This window comes from Prionailurus bengalensis, chromosome B2 (genome assembly GCF_016509475.1).
Source record: "Prionailurus bengalensis isolate Pbe53 chromosome B2, Fcat_Pben_1.1_paternal_pri, whole genome shotgun sequence".
NCBI lineage: Eukaryota > Metazoa > Chordata > Mammalia > Carnivora > Felidae > Prionailurus > Prionailurus bengalensis.
In genome coordinates, this window is record NC_057349.1 from 36,844,655 (window position 1) to 36,864,737 (window position 20,083).

Here is a 20,083-nt window from a genome sequence, read left to right on the forward strand (position 1 = left end):
ACGCTGCTATGAGTGTCAGCAAGAGACTCATTAGTTCCATTTTTCAATTGCTTGCTTCATTGTGCAGTTATATGAGACGTCTCTGGTCCGTCATGGTTTGATGACTCTGGGGCCCAGTGGTTCTGGGAAGACGACTGTCATAACAATCCTGATGAAGGCATTGACTGAGTGCGGAAGACCTCACAGAGAGATGCGAATGAATCCCAAAGCGATTACTGCGCCTCAGATGTTTGGCAGACTGGACACCGCTACTAATGACTGGACAGATGGGATTTTTTCTACTCTGTGGAGAAAAACATTAAAAGCTAAAAAAGGTACACCTCAACTCTCCTTTGTGAAGCTTCCCCCTCCCCCCCCCCCCGTCAGTTTATTAATAACACAACGTTTAATTTTTTTACAGGTGAAAAGTGATTTTCCCTTTTAATTATTTGCAGGTGAAAACATTTTCCTCATTTTAGATGGCCCCGTGGATGCCATTTGGATCGAGAACCTAAATTCTGTGTTGGATGACAATAAAACTCTCACGTTAGCTAATGGAGATCGCATCCCCATGGCTCCGAATTGCAAGCTTTTGTTTGAAGTCCACAATATTGAGAATGCTTCCCCTGCCACAGTTTCCAGGATGGGCATGGTCTATATCAGCAGCTCTGCGCTCAGCTGGAGGCCGATATTGCAGGTGGGGACAGGAGATCCACCCCAGTGTGTGCTCAGCGGCTACCTGGGGTTCACATCCTTGGGAAACTGAGGTTCTGTCTCTTTGCTGCAGGCGTGGTTGAAGAAGCGCACTGCGCAGGAAGCTTCTGTATTCCAGACTCTGTATGATAAAATATTTGAAGATATATATACATTCATGAAACTGAACCTCAATCCAAAAATGCAGCTCCTGGAGTGCAACTATATCATGCAGGTAAGACTGTGGACATTCTCTATGTAGACTGGAGACGTTTCCCCCCCCCCCCCCAGCCCACTTGCAGTTTAGAGGCATCTGAAATAGAAAATTCCCGCAGTCCATAGAAATATTTTTATGATATGGCTGGGAAGGCTTGGAGAAGTTGGATTCCTATTAAAGATTTCGTTAATGTTGTTACTGCCATCTGTTTTATTGTTTTCTCTTCCCAAGGGTGGGTGTTGTCAGGGGAAGAGGTATGAACTGCCTTCCCCACCATCAAGCTTAGTAACCTTCCCGGAAAGTGCATCCAATCATGACAGTAGACTAACTAAATAAGTAAAGCAGACTGTTCTACTGAAAAGCGCAAAAAGGGAGCTGGTAACAAGCAAGAAGATTCGAATGGCAATCTCATCTCAGCATTGCATATTTACAGAATACCAGACCGGAAAAACCTTTAAACAATTTTCCTAGTAGTCTCTAGCTTTGTGTGTATGTCTTTTCCGCCTCCCTCCGCCCCCTCAGCTTTTCTTAACAGTCTTCGGAGAAAACAGAACGAATCATAGATTTTGAAGGGCTCTCCTGCTTCTAGGCTATAGGTGACCTTTCAGTATCCAATCTGGTGCTTTGATTTTCTCTTAGTTTAATAATGGATACCGGTCAGTGAGGATGGGTAGGTTAGAAGTAATGCATGAGACCCGAATCAATTAATTATTTAGTAATTACTTTAAAATGCATAACAGAAGTGAACATCTTATCTTGAATTAATTTTGTTTTGAAAGACTGAGGATGTCTTGCTGTAGATACATTTCTTTCTGATGCTGGATGGGGGGGGGTGCACTTTTCTTTAATTGAGTAGGTAGCAAACATTTAAGCAAATATTTGCACAACTGTCTGTCTCAACACTGACACCTGCTGTTGTATTGCAAAGGCAGCCAGACACAATGCCTACATGAATGAGTGTGACTGTGTTTCAGTAAAACTTTATTTGCCAAGCAGGTGGCTGGCCGCTGGGGCCACAGTCTGCTGAGCCCTGCAAAAAGTTAAAGAGAAATTCAGTCTCTGATGTAGGAAATTTGGAGCCTGCTTCAGATTCTGTGTCTCCCTCTCTCTCTGCCCCTCCCCTACTCATGCTCTGTCTCTGTGTCTCTCAAAAATGAATAAACGTAAAATAAATTAAAAAGAGAGAGAGAGAGACTTAAAATACAAATCGACAATAAAATAAGTTAGGAGAGAGATAAAGGAAATTAAGGTGTTCAAAGGTCATTGGATATACAAGATAGGAATAAAGGGTTTATCTTTATCTTTCATTACCCGTGTATGCAGGATATACTGTCTAGGTAAGCATTAGAACACAGAAATTGAATGCAGTGTATAGGTAGTAAACAAACAAAAGGAAGAAATCAGTCTTCTCAGGAAATAGGAAGAAAGCTACGACACGTGTGCTCAGCAAACAGTAAGGAAATGGAGGTGTTAGAGGTCTGAGAAAATGAAGAAAGTATGAAACAGTCATGTCACAGAGAAGGAGCCTGAATGGAAGCTGAGGTCCGTGATGATGATTTAAGTTTATTTTTCTATTTTTGAGAGAGAGAAAGAGAGAGCAGGGGAGGGGCAAGGAGAGAGGAAGAGAGAGAGAGAATCCCAAGCAGGCTGTGCACTGTTAGCACAGAGCCTGGCGCCTGGCTCAATCCCACAAACCAGGAGATCATGACCTGAGCTGAAATCAAGAGTTTTAGTCAGTCAGTTTAACTGACTGAGCCACCCGGGCAGCCCCATGGTGATGATTTTAAAATGAAGCCAGAATTGTGTGGTTTTCTCCAGCCAAGCTTAGCTGCATAGGGGCAGGTGGGTGGAGAGCAGGCCGAGTTTCAACAAGGCTTTAATGGAGTTATGGCTTTCACAGGTGAATAGAGGGTGTATGCGACAGTGATTATAGTGATGGGTCCTGGAATTCCAGCTAGGAAAAAAAGGAAGTGAGGAAATGAGAGGAAATGAGGGATAGTTTAATGATGGCAGGAACTATGGACCGTGGTAGCTCTCTCTCGAATCTGGGAAGTGGAGGGAATAAGCTAGAAAGGGTGGATATGGTAATCAGAGAATAAAATGCTTGAAACTGAGATAATGAAGGGGTCACAGTTCTCGATAATAACAAGGTGTAGGTATGACTGCACGAATGGCTAAAAACCGTTTATTCATTTTTGAGAGACAGAGTATGAGTGAGGGAGGGGCAGAGAGAGAGAGAGGGAGACAGAATCTGAAGCAGGCTCCAGGCTCTGAGCTGTCAGCACAGGGCCCGACACGGGGCTCAAACCCACAAACAGTGAGATCATAACCTGAGCTGAAGTTGGATGCTTAACCGACTGACCCACCCAGGTGCCCCTGAAATAAATATTTTTAAATGATAATATATTTGAAACAAGGGAAGAAAAAAACCCTATCTCCAGATATTGCTTGATCACTGTCCAACAGCAGACAGCATTTAGAGAAAGGTCATCCTGGTTTAAAAAGTCTGCGTGGGGGGCGCCTGGGTGGCTCATTCGGTTGAGCGACCGATTTCGGCTCAGGTCATGATTTCACGGTTCGTGAGTTTGAGCCCCACATCAGGCTCTGTGCTGACAGCTCAGAGCCTGGAGCTGGCTTCTGATTCTGTGTCTCCCTCTCTCTCTGCCCCTCCTCCACTCATGCTCTGTCTCTCTCTGTCTCAGAAATAAGTAAACATAAAAAAAAAAATAAAAGAAAAAAAAAGTCTGCCTGGACTAGCAGAAAAGATGCCACAGTGGAAATCAGAGGGTGTGGTTTCTGTCCCTAGCTCATGTGACTAACCTCACTGAGCTTCAGTTTCCTCATCTGAAAAGTAAAGGGCCTAAATAAAATAGATGTTTACTTTCTTCTTCTTCTTCTTTTTTTTTTTTCCTTTTAGACTAGATGTTTTCTAGGTAGTTTCTGGGTCTAAAGTTTAGTTACTCCAAAACGTTAATTTTTTTTTTATTTCAAAAATTTGAACACCAAAATTTATTTTATTATATTTCAAATATTTTCAGTCTCTCACTCTACTGGAAGGTTTAATTCCCTCCAAAGAAGAAGGTGGTATTTCATGTGTCGAACATCTTCATAAATTATTTGTGTTTGGCCTAATGTGGAGTTTAGGAGCCCTTTTGGAATTGGAAAGCAGAGAAAAGCTTGAGGCCTTTTTACGAAGTCATGGAAGCAAGTTAGACTTGCCAGAAATACCTAAAGGCACAAATCAGACCATGTATGAGTTTTATGTTACTGATTATGGTAAGTACAGTGACTTACACTTGAAATGAGATGATCTCTTTTTCAATGAGAAAAATATAAACTTTCGTAAACTCTTCTATAGGGGAATATTAAGCCGATTATAAATAACTTGATTGCTAATACCATTTTTAAAAAGCATAGATGCAAAAAATAGTGGAACTTTGCTTATCGACCATGCTGGAAACTGGTAAGAGACTCTTGGCTTCTCCTCTTTTTGGAGTGGCCTAAGTGAAATCTTGTATAAATAAGTTGGCAATACCTCTCACATCATGTACATCCTGGTGCTTGAAGAGAAAGGCAGCAGTGTAGAGAACATAGATTACCCTCATGATGAAGTAACAGATCAATCCCACAACTCCCCTGTTGGAAATGTCGGAATAATGAGAGAATGAACCAAGCATATGGGGTCCTTCTTACCTGCAGCAGACTGGGCACAGTCCGGTGCTGTCACCTCAGCCCCCAGCCTCCTGTGTGTGGCAGGGCCCAGCTTCCCTGTCTCTAAGAGAAATGCCCTTGAGTTTGGCGCCCTTTATCCGGAGCATAGCTCCCAACTCTTCTAAACTCCAGAGAAGATGAAACATGCTTCCTAAAAACTGTATTGACCTCTGATTCTTCCTAAAACCCCAAAGCAGCAAAAGCATTTTTTAAAAGTTTATACATTTATTATTTCTGAGAGAGAGAAAGAGAGAGCGCAAGCAGGGTGGGGGGCAGAGACAGAGGGAGACACTGGATCCAAAGCAGGCTCCAGACTCTGAGCTGTCAGCACAGAGCCCGACAGGGGGCTCAGAACCACAGACCATGAGATCGTGACCTGAGGTGAAGTCAGATGCTTAACTGACTGAGCCACCCAGGAGCCCTGCATTTGTTGTTTTTGTTTTAATGCATAAACTCAGAACAGGACACTGGATGGCAACAAAAGCATTTTGAAAGCAAGAAAGCAGAAAGGTAAGTGGCACTTGATTTGGCACACGGGGCAAGGTAAGTCCTAAACTGGCAGGGGGAAGGGTTGAGAGGCAATGTAATGTATGCCGCAGAACCTTCCCATGGCTCGGGAAATGGAAACTGGGGTGAGGGCAGAGGTAAAAACCAGAGTGCTGCTTGTAGGTCTGTTTAAGAAACAGAACCTCCAGGTCCTCTTTCCAAAATCACACTGGTAGATAATTGCACTCACCTCACTCTGGCCAAACACAGAAGAATTGGTGTTTAGAGAGTGTGAAACACAGAATTGCCTAGAGTTGGAGGATACTGGACACATTTGAGAGTGGAAGAATCATACTGAAAATAGGGATTAAGTGAAAGTTGGTGTTTTATTTATTTTTTATTTATTTTTTAAATTTTTTTAACGTTTATTTATTTTTGAGACAGAGAGAGACAGAGCATGAATGGGGGAGGGTCAGAGAGAGAGGGAGACACAGAATCGGAAACAGGCTTCAGGCTCTGAGCGGTCAGCACAGAGCCCAACGTGGGGCTTGAACTCACAGACCGCGAGATCATGACCTGAGCTGAAGTTGGACGCTTAACTGACTGAGCCACCCAGGCTCCCCTAAAGTTGGTGTTTTAAAGGCCTTTATAAAGAGACTGAGATGAAGTGAACTTTTTTTCAGCTGGGCATTTTTAATCAGAATGATTAAATTAATTCTATGTGTGATTAGATGCTATTAAAGATTTGGGTTCATAAAAGGGAGCTCTAACTCCAAATGCAAACTAACAATGAAATGCATCCTCAATTTGACAGTAAATTTCATATATTAAAAAAAAAAAAGAAATGCATCCTTAAATCTACTTATGAATTGTTACAATCCAGAAACAATCAAAAGATGGGGGTTTTTAAAATTTTTTTTAACGTTTTATTTTATATTTTGAGACACAGAGAGAAACACAAGTCCCAGCAGGGGTGGGGCAGAGAGAGAGGGAGAGAGAGTGGGAGACACAGAATCCAAAGCAGGCTCCAGGCTCTGAGCTGTCAGCACACAGCACGATGCAGGGCTCGAACCCACAAATGTGAGATCATGACCTGAGCCAAAGTTGGATGTTCAGCCGACTGAGCCACCCAGCTGCCCCAAAAGATGGATTTTTTAAGAGATCAATAAAATTGATACATCTCTTACCAGAAATATCAGAGGAAATAGAGAAGACATAAATTACTGGTGTTTAGAATCAAAGAGGGAACATCCCTACAGGCCGTATAGACATTAAAAAATAAGGGAATACTAGAAACAATGTTTTGAAGGTATGTTTGATGATGAAACAGACATGTTTAGATAAAAAAGACAAATTCCTTGAAAGGTACAAACTACTAAACCTCATCAAGAAGAAATGGGGCGCCTGGGTGGCGCAGTCGGTTAAGCGTCCGACTTCAGCCAGGTCACGATCTCACGGTCCGTGAGTTCGAGCCCTGCGTCGGGCTCTGGGCTGACGGCTCGGAGCCTGGAGCCTGTTTCCGATTCTGTGTCTCCCTCTCTCTCTGCCCCTCCCCCGTTCATGCTCTGTCTCTCTCTGTCCCAAAAATAAAATAAACGTTGAAAAAAAAAATTAAAAAAAAAGAAGAAATAGATATCCTACATATCCCCAGACTCACCAAAAATGTATAGTTAAAAACCTTTCTACAAAGAAAACCCCAGGCCCAGATGGCTTTATTGGTGAATTCTACCAAGTACCTAAGGAAGAAATAATACCAATTGTACAAAAACTGCTTCTAAGACATTAAACGTAAGGAAGAGATACATCCCAGACCGTTTTATAAAGATGATGTTATATTGATATCAAAACCAGAGAAAGGCATTATAATAAAAGTAGACTGTAGAGCAGTATGTCTTAGGAACAATGACCCATATTTCTTTCCTTTCCCCTTTTAAATTTTAAGTAGCTTCCACACCCAATGTGGGGATTGAACTCATGACCCTGAGGTTAAGAGTTGTATGTCCTACCAGCTGAGCCAGCCAGGTGCCCTGACACACATTTCTTAATAAAATTTTAACAGGTAAAGTCCAAGTGAGCATTTATTCTATGAAATGAAGGTTGGAGTAACATTGAAAAAGCAATAAATTTATTTTGCCATGTTAACAGACTAAAAGCCAAACACATCATCAGTCCTCTAAATAGATGCAGAAAAAGCATTTGACAAAATTTAACACCGTTTCATGGTGAAACTCTCAGTAAACTAGGAATAGGAGCTTTATAATTTTGACAAAGAGCATCTACAGAAAAGATAACATTTATACTTACTTATTGGTGAAATATTGAATATTTCCTTGCCAAGATTAGAAATAGGACGCGGATGTTCTTTCTCATCACTGCTATTCAACATTGTACTAGAAGGTCTAATCAGTGCAGTAAGTCAATAAATAAACAAAAACATACAAATAAAGTATCTACAGATTAGAAAAGAACAAATATACCTCTATTTGTAGACAATATGACCATTTGTATAGAATCCTCAAAAAAGTGTTTAAAACCAGTGAATTAATTTAGCAAGGTCATAGGATAAAAGGACAATATACAACAATTTGTATTTCTATATGCTCACAACAAACAATTAAAAATTGGAATTTTAATATAGTATTTAAAAGAGTATCCAAAACTTAAGCAACCATCGAGTTAATATGGATTGCTATGTGGAGAAGATGTTATATACGAGCCTAATGGTAACCACAAATCAAAAACCAGTGATAGATATGCAAGAAATAAAGAGAAAGGAGTCCAAATATATCACTAAATAAAGCCAACAAATTATGAAAGAGAAGAAAGGATCAGAGAAAAACTACAAAAACAACCATAAAACGAGTAACAAAATGGCAATAAATACATATCAATAATTACTTTGAATGTAAATGGACTAAATGCTCCAATCAAAAGACATAGGGAGACAGAGTGGATCAAAAACAAAAACAAAAACAAAAAAACCCCAAGGCCCATCTATATGCTGCCTACAAGAGACTCATTTTAGACCTGAAGATATCTGCAGATTGAAAGTGAGGGGATGGAGCACCATCTATCATGTTAATGGACATCAAAAGAAAGCCAGAATAGCCATACTCCTATCAGACAAACTAGATTTTAAACCAAAGACTGTAACAAGAGATGAAGGAGGGGCATTATATCATAATGAAGGGGTCTATCCATCAAGAAGATCTAACAATTGTAAATATTTGTTCACCCAGTATATGAGCACCCAAATCCTTAAAACCGTTAATAACAAACATGAAGGAACTAATTGATAATAATACAATAATAGTAGGGGACTTTAATACCCCACAAACTTTGATGGACAGATCATCCAAACAGAAAATCAACAAGAGAACAGTGGCTCTGAATGACACACTAGACCATATGGATTTAATAGATGTATTCAGAACATTCCATCCTAAAACAACAGAATACACATTCTTTTTGAGTGCACATGGAATATTCTCCAGAATAATAACATATTAACAAGGTAGCAACAAGGTAGCAAATGACATATCTGAAAAAGGGTCAGTACCCAAAATATATAAGGAACTGATACAAGTTAACACACACAAAAACAAATAATCCAATTCAAAAATGGTCAGAAGGCATGAACAGACATTTCTCCAAAGAAGACATATAGGTTGCTAACAGATACATGAAAAAATGTTTAACATCACTGATTATCAGGGAAATATAAATCAAAACTACAATTAGATAGCTACAATTAGATAGCTACAATTAGATAGCACCTCACACCTGTCAGAACAACTAAAATCAACAGCCCAAGAAACAACAGGTGTTGGCGAGGATGTGGAGTAAAGGGAAACCTCTTGCACTGTTGATAGGAATGCACTCTGGTGTAGCCACTGTGGAAAACAAACAGTATGGAGGTTAGTCAAAAATTTTTAAATAGAACTATCCTATGATCCAGCAATTGCACTACTGGGTATTTACCCCCAAAATGTGAAAACACTAATTCAAAGGGATACATGCATCCCTATGTTTATTACAGCATTATTTATAATAAATTATGGAAGCAGCCCATGTGTTCATTGACAGATGAAGGGATAAAGAAGAAATGGTATATAGATATACAATGAAATATTATTCAGCCATAGAAAGAATGAAATTTTGCCATTTGCAATGACATGGATGGAAATAGAGAGTATAATGCTAAGCAAAATAAGTTAGAGAAAGACAAAGACCGTAGGATTTCACTCAGGCATGGAATTTAAGAAATAAAACAAATGAGCAGAGGGGAAAAAGAAAGACAAACCAAGAAACAGATCTTAACTGTAGAGAATAAACTGATGGTTATGGGGGCGGGGGGAGACAGATGGGGGGATGGTTGAAAAAGGTGATGGGGATTAAGGAGGGCACTTGTCATGATGAGCACTGGGTGATGTATGGAACTGTGGATTCACTATATTGTACACTGGAAACAAACATAACACTCTATGTTAACTATACTGGAATTAAAATTAAAAAAATAAAAAATATATCTGATAAAACAATTCAATCCAGAAAACATAAAGGACTCTTGCCATTCCATAATAGTGGTTAGACAGCCAAGCCAAAATTTTTTATTTTTTTATTTTTATTTATTTTATTAAAAAAAATTTTTTTTAACGTTTATTTATTTTTGAGACAGAGAGAGACAGAGCATGAATAGGGGAGGGTCAGAGAGAGGGAGACACAGAATCGGAAACAGGCTCCAGGCTCAGAACTGTCAGCACAGAGACCGACGTGGGGCTCGAACTCACGGACCGCGAGATCGTGACCTGAGCCAAAGTCGGCTGCTCAACCGACTGAACCACCCAGGCGCCCCAAGCCAAAATTTTTTAAATGGGCACTATAATTAAATAGATGCTTGACCAAAGAAGATTTAAAAATGGTGAAAAAACACATGAAAAGATATTCAACATCATTGGTTATCGAGGAAATGCAAACTGAAACTAGAATGGGCTATGATTACACAGCCATTACAATGATTGCCATATGAAAAGATTGATAATACCAAATATCAGCAAGAATGTGTAATAACTGGGACTCTCATATACTACTCTGTGGGATAGCCACTTTGGAAAAAGTTTATCAGTTTCTTAAAAGTTAACACCTACACTTACCAAATGACTTGTTATTTTGCAAGGAAATTTGAGATTGAGGTTATTCCTCCAGTGATGAATATTTTCTTTGCTACTCTCAAATGTGTGAGCCTGTGCTCTGTTTTCGTGCATTCTATGTACACAGTAACTCTTTTGATACAATCCTGAATCATAGTGTAATATTCCTGAAAAGCCAGTTAAAATGAACAATACGATACCAACAATAAAAGTAATTTATGGCAACAGTGTGAACATCTCTGACCAAGTTTGCCTAGCCAATGGTGGTTATAAGTCTTTGTAGATTTGTAAGGCACATTCCACATATGTTAAATGTAAATACAATTTTTTTTATAATTGAAGAAATGTGGTAAAAATAATTCTTATACCAATAATATCCGTCAGTAAATTATGGGCTATCTAAAATCAGTTAATAAATTAGTAGTTACTGTTAAGTCAATAGGCTGAGCACTTTATTAACTAGTTTCAGGGCTAGATTTGTTTTCCCCATTTCTCATGGCAAACATTCTATGTCCACTAACCCCTTTTTGGTCTTCCTTATCCTTTCAGTTGATGGGGCTTCCCTACTAGATATTAAACATGTCATTGGTTTTACCAGTAGCCAGTTCTAATTCCCTTTCAGGCCAGATCTCTCTAGATGAGTGATTTAGAAATTTAAAAACTGGCTTTGTGAAGGGGCAAAACGAATTTAAATGATCAAATGCCATATATATTAGATAAGCAGATATGTTCACATATTTTTGGAAAATGGTTTAAATGTCCATGTGATTCTGTTGGGTGTTTATGGCATTTGCATTTTTATATTTTGAGATACTTTTCAAAGAGTGCAGTTTTATTAAGATGAATTTTTACTTACTGTATAGGTGATTGGGAGCACTGGAATAAGAAACTACAGCCATATTATTATCCAACTGACAGTATTCCAGAATATTCATCAATTTTGGTTCCAAATGTTGACAATATTAGAACAAATTTTTTGATAGACACCATTGCAAAACAATATAAAGTAAGTTTGATAGTTTCTTAGCTGATCACAAACCTGTATGAAACACATCCCTTTTCACACGGTACAGATAGAAAAATTAAATTCCAGCACAAGGGGCCGGAAGTGGTGCCATTTAAGGGAAACACTTTTGGCGAATGAACCCCAGGATACACTCCAATTCAGTATCCCCTGAACTTCTGACTTCCAGCTTGCTAAGGAAAGCTGTCATATGCTCACAAAGTCCCTCATTCTCTCGTGGTCACGTGAATATTTGCCCATTTTTTCTTCCAGCACAGTTGTAGTACACATTTCACATTTAAATTTTTAATTGAACTAGGATTTATTTTGACGTGGGTCTAATTCTAAAAAGTAATTAAAAATTAGTCATATGAATTTTTAGAATGAAAAATGGCTGCTAGAGCCATAAGGCATTTAAAACCAAACACAACCCCTTTCACCATGACTATCCTATTACTGCAGGCTGTTTTGCTCACGGGAGAGCAGGGGACTGCGAAAACTGTAATGATTAAAGCCTATTTGAAAAGATACGATCCTGAAGTACAGTTATCCAAAAGTCTAAACTTTTCATCTGCCACAGAACCAGTCATGTTTCAGGTAAAACCCATCACTTGCTGAGGTAATCAACATCTTAAATGTTTTGAGTGGTGTTTACAGTAAAATGTGTATGCATATAAAAGCTGGTGTGTGTGTGTGTGTGTGTGTGTAGGAAATGGGGCTGCACCTGGCATTCAGCTATTGGTTTTCCCTAGGCTAAGATGGAAACCAAAGCCAAATAGCATATTTTGACCTAATATTGAGGCTGAAGCTGAACTTTGTGCAAAAAATTAATGATTAATATTTCAGTAACTTATTTTTTGCAATTTTACACTGTTTATTTAAAAAAACAATTTTTGAGTTCATTTATTTATTTGAGAGAGAGAGAGAGAGAATGCATGTGCGTGTGAGTGGGGGAGGGGCGGAGAGAGAGGTGGACAGAGAATCCCAAGCAGGCTCTGCTCTGTCAGCGTAGAACTCGACTCGGGGCTCCATCTCACAAACTATGAGATAATGACCTGAGCCGAAACCAGCAGTCTGACCGATGCTCAACCAACTAAGCCATCCAGGCGCCCCTACAATGTCTATTTTAATAATGGTATTTATGTATATTAAGTAACTCAATTCACTCTGAGAGACACGCTCAGCATTTTTAGGAATCTGGGTTGAAATCTAACACTTAAACCATTTCCTCTTTCCAGAGAACCATTGAAAGCTATGTGGATAAACGAATGGGAAGCACATACGGGCCACCAGGAGGCAGAAAAATGACTGTATTTATTGATGATATTAATATGCCGGTGATTAATGAATGGGGAGATCAGGTATGACTAAAATATCTCCTGTAGATGATAGTTAATCAGCATTTTTAGTTATATGTAAAAAACGTCAATAGCCTTCATCTTATTAAGCCTCCCTAGTAGCAGTTCTGTTTTGTTTGACTTCTCTGGTATAGCTGGCATTCTCCCTTCTTGAGGTCCCTGTGGGCTTTTCAGCAATACGCCTACCTGTCTCTCTGGCTTCGTGATTTCAGTGACCTTTCTGGCTCCTCTCTTCCTTTCCCCAGGGTTTTAGTTTTGTTCTGTTACCTCTTATTCTACATACTTCCTCCAAGGAATACCTGATGTAGAAAATACCTTTTTTTTTTCCTTTTAACTCTGCCATGCGTGTGTCCCCCCTTGTGATCATCTGTCAACCCCAGAGGCATTCCCCATCAGAGAACGTCACTGATGCTGTCAGCGTTCTGCATGTTCCTTGTGGGATTGCCAACACCTCCCTCCCACCACTGCCCACTGCTTCATCAATTACATCTACCTGGAGCCTGCCAGCACCCATTCCATCTGGCCTTTTATGTGGATTCACCTCAGATACCTCTAGGAGGTCCAGACTCCCAGGTCCTGTGCTCACCTGAGACTATTCCTCAAACAGCTTTGCACAGCACTTCTCTGACCTTACTTCCTACTTTTCCCACTCTGAAACCTTTCACTTAAAAAAAATTTTTTTTAATGTTTATTTTTGAGAGAGACAGAGTGTGTGCAAGTGAGTGGGGGAGGGGCAGAGAGAAAGGGGGACAGAAGATCCAAAGCCGGCTCTCCACCGACAGCAGAGAGCCCGATGCGGGGCTCAATCCCACAAACCATGAGATCATGACCTGAGCTGGAGCCAGACGCTTAACCGACTGAGCCACCCAGGTGCCCCCCTGAAACCTTTCTATGTGCCCCTGGAAGCCATAGTTCATCCACAGAATTGCTTGTAAATGCAGCTTCTCTGAATTTTTCTTTTGCCTGCTTGCTCTAATGGAAACCTGGGAGGCTGCTTTCCTCAGTCAAGTTGAGCCCCTGGGCCTAGAGGTGGGGGGGATGTCCTCCTTGCCTCTTGTTGTCCCCTGCCCTGTGGAGGGATCAATCCCACCTCATGCTTCCCTTGTTGCTGTCACCTCAGACCCTCAGACAACACCCTGAAGATTTCCATTCCTGGATCACTGTTACTCTCCCTCTTGCTGGGGCCAGCATCATGTGTGTGGAAACTGGGCTGACACAGTGACTCATACTTCAAACGGACCTGCATTGGTTTAATGCTCTGTAGCCACCAGTGTGAGTTTCTTAATAATTACTTTTGAACAAGGAGCCTTGCATTTTCATTTTGCCCTGGGCCTTGCAAATTATGCAGCCTGCTTTTTGTAATTCTTGGTGATGCCAATACTGACATACGTGATCTTGACCTCTTAGTTCCTCCTGTGATGATCGTGTCTTCCACCCTGGGTGAATTAGTCATCCACGCAGTCATACCTACACCTTGTTATTATCGAGAACTGTGACCCCTTCATTATCTCAGTTTCAAGCATTTTATTCTCTGTACCATATCCACCCTTTCTAGCTTATTCCTTCCACTTCCCAGATTCGAGAGAGAGCTACCACGATCCATAGTTCCTGCCATCATTAAACTATCCCTCATTTCCTCTCATTTCCTCACTTCCTTTCTTTCCTAGCTGGAATTCCAGGACCCATCACTATAATCACTGTCACATACACCCTCTACTCACCTGTGAAAGCCATAACTCCATTAAAGCCTTGTTGAAACTCGGCCTGCTCTCCACCCACCTGCCCCTATGCAGCTAAGCTTGGCTGGAGAAAACCACACAATTCTGGCTTCATTTTAAAATCATCACCATGGGGCTGCCCGGGTGGCTCAGTCAGTTAAACTGACTGACTAAAACTCTTGATTTCAGCTCAGGTCATGATTAACAGTGCACAGCCTGCTTGGGATTCTCTCTCTCTCTTCCTCTCTCCTTGCCCCTCCCCTGCTCTCTCTTTCTCTCTCTCAAAAATAGATAAATAAACTTAAATCATCATCACAGACCTCAGCTTCCATTCAGGCTCCTTCTCTGTGACATGACTGCTTCATACTTTCTTCATTTTCTCGGACCTCTAACACCTCCATTTCCTTACCGTTTTCTGAGCACACATGTGTTGTAGCTTTCTTCCTATTTCCTGAGAAGATTGACTTTTTCCTTTTGTTTGTTTACTACCTATACACTGCATTCAATTTCTGTGTTCTAATGCTTACCTAGACAGTATATCCTGCATACACGGGTAATGAAAGATAAAGATAAACCCTTTATTCCTATCTTGTATATCCAATGACCTTTGAACACCTTAATTTCCTTTATCTCTCTCCTAACTTATCATTTTATTGTTGATTTGTATTTTAAGTCTCTCTCTCTCTAATTTATTTTACGTTTATTCATTTTTGAGAGAGACAGAGCATGAGTAGGGGAGGGGCAGAGAGAGAGGGAGACACAGAATCTGAAGCAGGCTCCAGGCTCTGAGCTGCCAGCACAGAGCCCGACGTGGGGCTCAAACTCATGAACCGTGAGATCATGACCTGAGCTGAAGTTGGACACTTAACCAACTGAGCTACCCAGGTGTCCCCCCCCCCTTTTTTTTTTAACTCCCACAAGACATTATTTTTACTTTTTTATATATTCACTCTTCATTTGCATTGCTGGCTTGTTTGCCACTTTCTTTGCTCTTTCTTCATTCTTCCTTCTTAGACCTTGCATGTGGTGTGTTCCTTCTGCTTTTAGAACCTACTTTAGAGAAGGTCTTTTCATGACTAATTCTTTGTCTGCACATGTCATTTCATCTTTTTTATTTGAAAGACAGTGTTTTGGGGTGTGAAACTCTAAACTCGCAGTTCTGGGTTTTTTTTTCCATCATGTTGAATATATTCTTCCTGTTTTCTGTTTTCCTTGTTGCTGTTGAGAATTCAGCTACCACTTAATCATGGCACGTCTGAACTTAATCTGCCTTTTTTTTTCACTTGCTGCTTGTAAGACTTTCTCTTTGCTTTACTTTCCTATAATTTTCTTTCTTTTAAAAATGATGTTCCTTGGTGTAGATTTATTTGTACTTATTTGTTTGGAATTTGCTGGAACTCATGAATCTGTGGTTTGGTGTCTTTCATCACTTCTAGAAAATACCCAGTCCTTATCTCTTCAAATATTATTTCTGCCCCTCCTTATTTCCCTTCTTCTCAGAGTCCTATTGTATATCAGACTTTCTTCTATGCCTTGTATATTTCTCCTTTTTTTCTTACATCCCAGCCTTTCCTGTCTCCAATGCTTGCGATCTAGATAATTTCTCCTCTTTGTCTTCCTCCTCACTAATTTTCTTCTGTTTCGTCTAATCTCCTGTCAAATTCATCCACTGAGTTTTTGTTTCAGCTACTGTTTATTTTCTCTTTAAAATATGTTATCATTTTTATAGTTTCCTATTCCTTGCATATATTTTCAAATTTTCAAATGAATTTTAAAACATATTGAGCATAGTTGTTTTAAGGTCTGTGTCTGTTAATTTCAGCATCTGAAGTCTATGTGGTCCTATTTCTGCTCTTTGTTATTTTAATAGTTCCTGTGTGTGTTGAACAAGTCTTATTTTCTGTAAGTATCTTTGACTGCTTGCTAGATCATTACCCTTGGAAAATTAATCATGACTGTGTTTCACAGCCTAAGCTGGATATGCTCTCATCAAGACAGGTTTTGAGTTTTCTTCTTCCAGATCCTTAAGAGCTTATTCAGTCAGGATTATCTCAAAGCAAGGCTAAGATTGGAAAGTTTCTGGTCCACTTAGGCTATGCATACCCAGGGTGCAAATCTGTGCAAGTGTCATCCTGAAGCCGCAGCCTCCTAGGGAAGTCTCTTATTTTTCTTTTTTCTTTCCTTTTCCTCTCCCATTCAGTAGGGATCCAAGAGAGACTTCTCAGCAGTAAGGTGAGGAGAGTGGAGGCATATTAAGATATCATCTATAAGCTGAAGAGCTCTTGAATTTCGGACTCACTTAACCAATTAGGGATGTCTACTTGGATCTCAAACTTACCATATCCAAAACCAAATTCCTGTTACTCCCTAGATCTGCTCCTGAAATACTCCTCTTAATATCAAGAAGTGGAAACTCCACATTCAATCTGTTAGGAAATCATGTGGGCTGTATCTTCAAACTATATCCAGGATTTTACCACTACTCATTACCTCTATTGCCAACACCTGGTGCAAGCCACCATCTCTCTCTCTCTCTCTTTCTCTCTCTCTCTCTCTCTCTCTCTCTCTCTCTCTCTCTCTCTCTTCTTAATCATTACAAATGCCTCCTCATTGTCTCCCCATTGCCTTTGCCCTTCTCAGTCTATGCTCACATCAGCACCCAATTAAAACATGGATCAGATCATGACACAGTCTTCTGGTCAAAATCCTCCCATGAGACTTGTAGAATATAAATGCCAAAATCCTTACCATGACCCAAAGACCCTGCATTGACTGATCTTACCTCCCCATGACTCTGCCCCAAACACATTTATTGGTCCTTGTATACACTGGATATAATGTTCACTCAGAGCCTCTATGTTTACTGTTTCCTCCTCTTGGAATATTCTTCCTCTGGATACCTAAATGGTTTGCTTTCTCACCTCCTTCAAGCAATGAGGTTATATATTCTTTGGTTGCATGTCTTGTGAGGTGAATCCTCCCGTGTTCTCCATATTCAGTTGCACCCTCGAACACTGTATATTTCCTTTCTCTGTTTTATTTTCCTCCCAAAACTCATACCATTTTATTTACATACATATATACATACTAGTGTACATGTGTATATATTTTTTCTCCTACCACCAGAATGTATGCTCCATGAAGACAGGAATTTTTGTCTATGCTACAACAGAGTCAGACACACAGTGGTCATTAATATGTGTTGAATGAAAGAATGTCGTATTTGAGGTGCTTGTGTGTCATCCACTCAGGGATGCCTAGTAGGAATTTGGATATACAGGCATGGAGCTTAGAAGGGAATCTGAAGCTAGTTACAGAGTTGAGATTCTTTAGGTTATAGGATTGACATGACATTGGCTGAAATAGTGAGAATGATAGAACTCTGTAGAACACTTACATGAGAGGGATAGGTGGAGAAAGAATGACTTAGGAAGTGATCCAGGGTCACAAGGTAAACCTGGAAATAATTGAGCCTCTGAAGCCGAGAGAGGAAAAATTTTCAATAGGGAAGAAGTGTTAGCTGTGTTAGAGTCTTCAGTAAAGAAAGATGAGGACATAAAATTTAAACCCCAAACATTCCTGAAGGCTCAGGAATAACTATCCCACATTCTGATTTAAAGTATTTTGAAATGTTAAATGTTGATATTTGTAACTCTGACTACTGTTGTAATTGTACCAAATATTTTGTAACTTGCCTATTTAAATTTCTTTGGAGATCCATTTTATCAAGGTGGTGAAGAGTACACTGAACTTGTTGCAGACGTTTAGCTTATGGTTTAATTCATGAGTGGTAGCATTTAAGTATTTTTTAAAGTTTATTTATTTATTTTGAGAGAGACAGAGATAGCACGAGTAGGGGAGGGCCAGAGAGAGAAGGGGAGAGAGAGAATCCCAAGCAGGTTCCGCACTGTCAGCACAGAGCCCCATGTGGGGCTTGAACCTGTGAAGCCGTGAGATCATGACCTGAACCAAAACTAAGAGTCAGACACTTAACAGACTGAGCCACCCAGACACCCCCATGAGTGGTAGCATTTACATAAAATTGCCTTGCAGGTTATTATCAACATTTGCAAGCACTTTCACTGATAAGAGTTGACCATTTCATGTGTACTATTTTGTAAAAGCCATGCAGGAATGTGATAGATATACTTACTAAAGTTATCACTGTGTATATTTCAGGTAACTAATGAGATTGTGCGACAAATGATGGAAATGGAAGGAATGTATAGCTTAGATAAGCCTGGAGACTTCACTACTATTGTTGATGTGCAGCTCATAGCAGCAATGATCCACCCTGGAGGTGGTCGAAATGATATTCCACAACGTTTAAAAAGACAGTTTACTGTGTTTAATTGCACATTGCCTTCAAATGCTTCAATAGACAAAATTTTTGGTATGACTGTTCTTGGTGTTACATTTTTTTATCCTATTACATAATGGGCATAAGCCATGCAAAACCTTATTTAAGAGATAAAAAGGCTCTGTCTGAAGTAGGGATTAAGAATCTGAAATTGAGAATTAAATACCAGAAAAGAGGGACTAAATATTAAGAAGACTCATGTTTATAGTCTATTCTAAAAGTCAGGAATATTTAGAAATAGCCTTGTTGAAGTTTGACTTTGGTGTAAGCAAACATTTGTGTTTTTGTTTTTTTGACACAATTAATCAGAGAAATTTGGGCTAATGAATGACAGCACATGTATTATAGGTTAACAATGTAATATATCAAGTCAAATGTAGCACTTTGATATGTTAATGAAATGGGAATTTTGATAACAAATTTATGCTCACATAAACTATTTCATTAAAAATTATATATATGAAGACATACAAGAGAAATGAACCCATGTATATATGGACATTAATTGGCATTGCAGGTGCTGTAGATTAGAAGGGAAAGGGAAGACTTTTAGTAAATGGTACTGGGACTTTTTTGGTAATTGTTATGTGAAAATAATTGAAATTGAACCCTTACCTCACACCAAGCATAAAATCAATACAGTTGGATTAAAGACCTAAGTATAGAAAGCAAAGATATAAAATATTTGGAAGAAAATATCTGCATGACAGCTGAGTAGGAAAAGAAACTCATTTATTTATTTATTTGCTTATTTATTTATTTATTGCTTATTTATTTATTTTGGGAGAGAGAGAGAGAGAAAACACAAGCAAGGGAGGGTCAGAGAGAGTGGAAGAGAGAGAGAGAATCCCAAGCAGGTTCCATGATATCAGCACAAAGCCTGAAGTGGGGCTTGGTCTCATGACCTGAGCTAAAATCAAGAGTCAGACACTTAACCCATTGAGTCACCCAGGTGCCCCTGGAAAGAGCTTGTAAAATGAGACTCAAAAAGCAGAAGCCATAAAAGGAGATGACAAGTTTGACTAGATTAAAATCAAGAACTTTTGTTCATTTAAAAAGCAATATTGAAGAGTGAAAAGACAAGCCCCAAAGTGGGCAAAGATGCAAAGATGCAAATTTAAAACACCAAGGAGGGGCACCTTGGTGGCTCAGTTGGTTAAGCATCAGACTCGATTTTGGCTCAAGTCATGATGTCACGATTTGTGGGACCAAGCAGTGTATTGCGCTCCATGTTAACAAGGTGATGCTTGCTCGGGATTCTCTTCCTCCCTCCCTCTCTGCTTGTCCCATGCTCATGCACGCATGCTCTAGATAGATAGATAGATAGATAGATCACCAAGGAAATAGCATTTTATTCCCACTTGATTTGCCAAAATGAAAAATTCTGACAAAATCAGGCATTGGGGAG

At 39.7% G+C, this 20,083-nt stretch overlaps 1 protein-coding gene across 1 annotated transcript in view; it reads left to right on the plus strand.

Annotated features, from left to right (window-relative positions):
- DNAH8 (dynein axonemal heavy chain 8) overlaps nt 1-20,083 on the plus strand; it is a 327,851-nt gene that overhangs the window by 161,382 nt on the left and 146,386 nt on the right. Inside the window, exons 50-57 of the mRNA XM_043591305.1 lie at nt 68-314; nt 435-676; nt 767-907; nt 3,928-4,165; nt 11,100-11,242; nt 11,702-11,836; nt 12,478-12,600; nt 18,495-18,708. Coding sequence (XP_043447240.1) covers nt 68-314; nt 435-676; nt 767-907; nt 3,928-4,165; nt 11,100-11,242; nt 11,702-11,836; nt 12,478-12,600; nt 18,495-18,708 — 1,483 coding nt within the window. The remainder of the gene's footprint in view (nt 1-67; nt 315-434; nt 677-766; nt 908-3,927; nt 4,166-11,099; nt 11,243-11,701; nt 11,837-12,477; nt 12,601-18,494; nt 18,709-20,083) is intronic.